At 43.5% G+C, this 6,839-nt stretch overlaps 1 protein-coding gene across 8 annotated transcripts in view; it reads right to left on the bottom strand.

Annotated features, from left to right (window-relative positions):
* Positions 1-2,203: 2,203 nt before the first annotated feature.
* Positions 2,204-6,839, bottom strand: part of LOC124009295 (receptor-type tyrosine-protein phosphatase F) — a 462,304-nt gene continuing 457,668 nt past the window's right edge. For all 8 annotated transcript variants that reach the window (XM_046320941.1, XM_046320940.1, XM_046320945.1 and 5 more), the window contains 3 exons: positions 6,585-6,739; positions 4,974-5,109; positions 2,204-4,287 (listed from right to left, as the gene is read on the bottom strand). In XM_046320941.1, coding sequence (XP_046176897.1) covers positions 4,219-4,287; positions 4,974-5,109; positions 6,585-6,739 — 360 coding nt within the window. In that variant the 3' untranslated portion in view covers positions 2,204-4,218. The remainder of the gene's footprint in view (positions 4,288-4,973; positions 5,110-6,584; positions 6,740-6,839) is intronic.

Raw genomic sequence — 6,839 nt, 5'->3', positions numbered from 1 at the left:
AAACACAATGCCAGGGTAAGCCTCCACAAAACACAATGCCAGGGTAAGCCTACACAAAACACAATGCCAGGGTAAGCCTACACAAAACACAGCCATTATTTTAAGTGTTTAAAAATGTATGGTGGAAAAATGATTGGAACCATTTCTCTTGTTTGACCGCTAGGTTTTATGGGTAATTATGACTGATACTGTGGTACTCTATTCAGCAGAGTACCAAAGTACTGATTTATTTTCAGTACGTAGGGATTTCAGGAGTTACATTTGTCCACGGTTGGCTCCACGTGAACTACAATATTTTAACATTTAGAATAGAAAATAACCACTCTGCCTTAACAAAACGATTTTCTAAACATAAAGTGTACATACCCCTGGTCTTATTACACATGCTGTTGTCGTTGCAGGCTGAATTTCTCTCACACAATATTGCCCATAATGACAAACGTTAATTTTCTGTTGTTGTCGAATTATTTTTGCAAATGTACTGAAGATGAAAATCTGTCATTTACACATAAGTATTCACACCCCTGAGTCTTTCTGGGTAAGTCTCTAAGAGCGATTACAGCTGAGATGCTTTCTGGGTAAGTCTCTAAGAGCGATTACAGCTGAGATGCTTTCTGGGTAAGTCTCTAAGAGCGATTACAGCTGAGATGCTTTCTGGGTAAGTCTCTAAGAGCGATTACAGCTGAGATGCTTTCTGGGTAAGTCTCTAAGAGCGATTACAGCTGAGATGCTTTCTGGGTAAGTCTCTAAGAGCGATTACAGCTGAGATGCTTTCTGGTAAGTCTCTAAGAGCGATTACAGCTGAGATGCTTTCTGGGTAAGTCTCTAAGAGCGATTACAGCTGAGATGCTTTCTGGGTAAGTCTCTAAGAGCGATTACAGCTGAGATGCTTTCTGGGTAAGTCTCTAAGAGCGATTACAGCTGAGATGCTTTCTGGGTAAGTCTCTAAGAGCGATTACAGCTGAGATGCTTTCTGGGTAAGTCTCTAAGAGCGATTACAGCTGAGATGCTTTCTGGGTAAGTCTCTAAGAGCGATTACAGCTGAGATGCTTTCTGGGTAAGTCTCTAAGAGCTTTGTCCACCTGGATTGTACAATATTCTCACATTTCTCTTTAAAAAGATTATTCCAAGCGTCATAGCTAGACAGCCATTTTGAATTTTGACAGATTTTCAAGCCGATTTATGTCAAAACTGCAACTCCTGTAGGCCACTCAGGAACATTCAATGTCGTCTCGGTAAGCAACTCCAGTGTACACTGAGTGTACAACACAGTACGAACACGTTCTCTTTCCATGACATCGACTGACCAGGTGAATCCAGGTGAAAACTACGCTCTCTTATTAATGTCACCTGTTAAATCCACTTCAATCAGATGAAGGGGAGGAGACGGGTTAAAGAAGGATTTTTACGCCCTTTAGACATGGATTGTGTCTGTGGGCCAAAGGGTGAAGGGGCACGACAGGAGACTTATGTGCCATTGAACGGGGTAGGTGCCAGGTGCACCGGTTTGTGTCAAGAACTGCAACGCTGCTGTGTTTTTCCCTGCCTCAACAGTTTCCTGTGTTCATCAAGAATGGTCCACCACCCAAAGGACATCTAGGCCACTTGACACACATGTGGGAAGCATTGGGGGAAATATGGCGCAACTCAATATTAGGAAGGTGTTCTTAATGTTTTGTACACTCAGCGTATATAAAACACAGCAAAATCTAGTTTTTGACTGCACGGCCCCTTTAAATCAACGCCATCGTTCCTGCTATACTGCCACAATTCATTTTGGTGTTCTCTTGTGTTTATTAAATATGTCATTTCCTTTACAACTTTGGGTAGAAAACCATTAGATTTAGGTCATGGTGAAACCTCACAATTCCAGTTTGTCCTGATTTTGTTTTGGATGCAATAATCAATTAGCTTAATTTCTAAGAGATCATATTATATTTCAACCAAATAATGTTTCCTGGAGTGCTAATCTTCCTGTATATCTGTTACTAACGACATACATTATTTCAGAACATTCTGAGATGGTGGGCTGTTGAAATCCTGTTTCTTGTGCGTTTTGATGTGGAACGACCCTATTGTGAGTGATCACAGTATTGCGATTCCCTGTGAAATGTGAGTCATATCTGTCACAATAGGGAAAATCATTATTTAATGAGAGGGAGGCAAAAAACATCACAAACAAAAGGAATTTTTCCCCCCAAAATAACAACAATTATTCAACTTTATTCGAGTTTTTTTCCCCAGCAACATATTTTTTTTAAAATTCCAGTTCTTTTTATCAACAAATAGAAAACAGACTGCGTATACAACAGATCAAACCCCTACAGCACTAAGCATTCACAAGGTATAAATGAACATTGTGGTTTATTCCAGCCAGCATGTCAGACTCAGTCCTGTTAGGCTTGGGGATCGTCGTGCCCTGCGGCCTTGTGGGTAAAGATGTGCTTGTGTGGCGTGGTGGCGGTTGGCCCGACGGAGGCTGGGGAGTGGTCCTCAGTTGGGGTTATGCTGTTCTCTTTAACAGAACTACACATCTATACACCTCTCTCACTCTCTTTAACAGAACGATAACCTGCTCTCTATCTTTCAGCAAGGTTAGGGTCAAGTCCAGTTTCAGTGAAGTCGATTACAGCTAAATGAATCGAATTTACAACTAAATGAATGAATTTCGATTCATGAATTGAATTCACTCCCTGAAAAATGACTGGATTGAAAAATGGAACACTGATCTCAACTCTGTCTGGCTGTCAGGTTGCTATGGTAATCCAGTAGATACAGACACTAACTTTCTCTCTCCTTGCATCTCTCACTCTCTCTCTCTTTCCCTTTCTCTCTTTAATTTCCTCTAAGCCGGTAAGTAAAGAGAGTGAATTATTTTAACAATATAGTTTGAAGCTGCAGTATATATCTATGTATAATTGTACACATATATATATAATCAATCAGAATTATATATATATAGTCATCATTTCTATTTCTGTATAAAATAATAGCAGGTCGGTTGGAGGATGCAGAGGGTTTGTGTGTCTCTGTCCCTCCGGTAGTAATCGTAGTATTCTGTACAGGGGGGCCAGGGTTAATGGCTGCTACTCCTCTCTCCACCACCAGGGGGAGCTGCTCCTGCAGTCCCTATGTTCCAACCCCCAGGCAGCGGACTGACCAATCAGCTCGCTGGGAACCAAGGAAAGAGGAGGGGCTTAGAAGGGACACAATATGATTCATACAGCGATTCAGGAGTTGATTCTCAAGTTCAACTCCTCGTTGGGTATAAAAGTCTGTTCGTCCGTTCGTCTCCAGATTCATTCTCTGGTTATTGAAGGCCTCAATGCCTTCAAGGCTTCTCTCTGTTGTTGAAATCATCATGTGCTCTTTGAGTTTCTGTACAATGCTGATTTAGTTGTCGTTAGTTGATGTCACGTTTTTCGCTAGCTAGTGTGGTTTATATAGTACCTGTATCGCGGCGGTTGGTGTATGTGTTTGAATCATTTTGTCATTTTTTCCCAACCTACGTTTTAAAAAGAAACAGCAAAGTGAAAAGGCGTATTATCTTAGTTAATCTTGCTCCGTTTTAAAACGAAAAAGACAAACAGAAAAAAAGATAATAAACAATAAAAATCTTGATAAAAGTAAAAACTGTCAGCAGCTTCAGAGAACAAACAGTGGTTCTCCTGTATTAACGTCTAGGAAGTAGAAAATACAGGTCCCTAAAATAACATACATTTTTTTTTTTGAACTAAAATAAACATACCAATTAAGGTGTAAAAACTAAAATGCTGTGCCCCAGTTAGGCCATTAAGACAAAATACATGTCTGATGGTATTAAAACAATTATAAAAAATAAAAAAAAAGATTAACTAAATATAAGAACATTATTCATAAGGATATTTCTTAATAATAAAGTAAGAAAGGAGAACAGAAAGTCAGTCAGAACTGTCGCTTGCTCCCGTGTGAAACGCTGTCGTCGTCATGGTATTGTTTGTTGTTTGTTTTGTAAAGCAATCTTTAGGGTGTTTTTTTTTGTGTGTTTTTTGTTTGTTTGTTGTAAATCCGAGTAGTAGACCTCTGGGATTGGTTGAATCCGTCGCTAGGTGACAGTGGCACCGCCCTCCTCCCCTGTGAGGGTAGCAAGGAAGGTCAGGGTCAGGTCAGATGGGTTGATACAAGTACGGTGGCTGAGATGGGACACTCAGTGGCCAGAGGCTGCTCAGCTCAGAGTGGTTACGTTGCATAGTGGTCAAAACTCCCCAGGTACTCCAAAGCTGCTCTGTAGCACAGCTGATACTGGTCCTAGAGAGAGAGAGAAAACAGTCAGTCATCAGTCTTTCTTTCCTTTCCAATTTTCCCCTGTTTTTCTCCCCAATTTCGTGGTATCCAATTGTTTTAGTAGCTACTATCTTGTCTCATCGCTACAACTCCTGTAAGGGCTCGGGAGAGACGAAGGTTGAAAGTCATGCGTCCTCCGATACACAACCCAACCAAGCCGCACTGCTTCTTAACACAGCGCGCATCCAACCCGGAAGCCAGCCGCACAAATGTGTCGGAGGAAACACCGTGTACCTGGCAACCTTGGTTAGCGTGCACTGTGCCCGGCCAGCCACAGGAGTCGCTGGTGCGCGATGATACAAGGACATCCCTACCGACCAACCCCTCCCTAACCCGGACGATGCCAGGCCAATTGTGCATCGCCCCACGGACCTCCTGGTCGCGGCCGGTTACGACAGAGCCTGGGCGCGAACCCAGAGTCTCTGGTGGCACAGCTGGAGCTGCAGTACAGCGCCCTTAACCACTGCACCATCCGGGAGGCCCTCAGTCATATCTTTCTATCTGAGATGCAGCATTATATTACTGTTAGGAATCCTTTCTATTGACAGGTGCTGCAAGAGTCATGAAGCCTTTTGATTCGTTGTTGAGGAGCATTTCCCTCCATTCCACTCTCCCGACAACGGAAGACAGCAACAGTACAGTATATTTACCTCTGTCTGCACCATGGCAGGTCTCTGGGTGCGTAACGTCTTGACGGTCTGGAAGAGGTCCACCACCCCTTCGTACCTCATCCTCTCCAACACGATACTCAGAGTGATGAAGACCCCTGTCCTGCCCACCCCGGCACTGAGGAAGAGGAGGAACACACGCATTACACACCTTATACAGTGTGCACAGTATCCTATAGGCTTGGGAGGTATCCGGATTTTCATACTGTCATACCGCTCTTCTGCCATCCCGGGATCTCCGGTATTACCGGCATAACACACAAGAGGACGCTAAAAACATATTTAAAAAAAAAAGCCCATTGGGCGTCTATTACTAGAATGCTAAGAAAATTAGCACAAGTAATAGCGAAATCACATAGGCGCTGTTAGCTCAATGCTAACGAGCGATAATTAACATAAACAAATTGCAAAAGACAGGCAAATTACTGCTCATAAAGTTATACAAACATATATAGTAGCTACCAGATGTCATTTTTGGTGAGTATGGACATTTTACAAGAGAAAGTGAACGAGAGAAATTGTGCAAATGAACAATGTTGTGATGCAAGGAAAAGTAGCATGGGTAGACAGAGCAGAGGGGGGAGGAACGGAGGAGGAAGAGCAGCATGGGTAGACTGAGCAGAGGGGGGAGGAACGGAGGAGGAAGAGCAGCATGGGTAGACTGAGCAGAGGGGGAGGAACGGAGGAGGAAGAGCAGCATGGGTAGACGGAGCAGAGGGGGAGGAACGGAGGAGGAAGAGCAGCATGGGTAGACTGAGCAGAGGGGGAGGAACGGAGGAGGAAGAGCAGCATGGTTAGACGGAGCAGAGGGGGAGGAACGGAGGAGGAAGAGCAGCATGGGTAGACGGAGCAGAGGGGGGAGGAACGGAGGAGGAAGAGCAGCATGGGTAGACGGAGCAGAGGGGGGAAGAACGGAGGAGGAAGAGCAGCATGGGTAGACAGAGCAGAGGGGGGAAGAACGGAGGAGGAAGAGCAGCATGGGTAGACAGAGCAGAGGGGGGAAGGAGAAACAAAATGCTAGCAGGAAGCAGGAAACAGAGGAGAAAAAAATAACTCATCCAGGGCTCTTTGACTTCTGGTCGAAAGATAAGATATCCGATGACAAACATTTCAGTAGTGAATTGTAATACAAGTGTAATTTCATCACTTCCTGTCCGCCACACGACAGAGACTCACCAGCTTCCTTTCTCCTGTTCTGGGGAACTACATGACTGCCTCATAACGTAAAATAATCTGACAGGTGAAGAAGATGATCTGCTTTATCTCCTAACGCACAAGTTGACTGCAGGTCATTTACTTAAAAAGAAGCTACAAATATTACAATTTAGTGAAAAACTTCAAAGGAATTGTTTTTGACGGTATTTAAAAACAAAACAATCATCCCCCATGACTATTTCCTAATACCCTGGTATAAGGTACACCGCCCAAAACTACCATCCTACTTCCAGGTACTTACTTTACACCAACTGCATGGTACCAAATGGTGCCTAGTGATTCTTTTTTAAATTTACCCAATAGAAAAACACCAGTCATTCATTGTATAATTACAATTTGTTCCGTGTAATTTCTGGCTTTTCAGCCAAGTCTCATTACCTGCAGTGAACAGTGATTGGTCCGTCCTGTCCAAACTGCTCCTTGGTTTTATGTACTTGGCCAATGAAATCGATGAATCCTTCCCCGGTTTTTGGCACTCCTTGTTCTGGCCAATCAGTGAACTGGAATTGGCGGATCGTCCTGGATTGGCCATCCTAAGGGAACCAATAGGAGGATAGTATGTTAGAGCGGTAGTCGAGAGGGAACCAATAGGAGGAGAGTATGTTAGAGCGGTAGTCAAGAAGGAACCAATAG

This window comes from Oncorhynchus gorbuscha, linkage group LG22 (genome assembly GCF_021184085.1).
Source record: "Oncorhynchus gorbuscha isolate QuinsamMale2020 ecotype Even-year linkage group LG22, OgorEven_v1.0, whole genome shotgun sequence".
Classification (NCBI taxonomy): Eukaryota; Metazoa; Chordata; class Actinopteri; order Salmoniformes; family Salmonidae; genus Oncorhynchus; species Oncorhynchus gorbuscha.
This window is presented reverse-complemented; position numbering and strand designations above follow the sequence as displayed.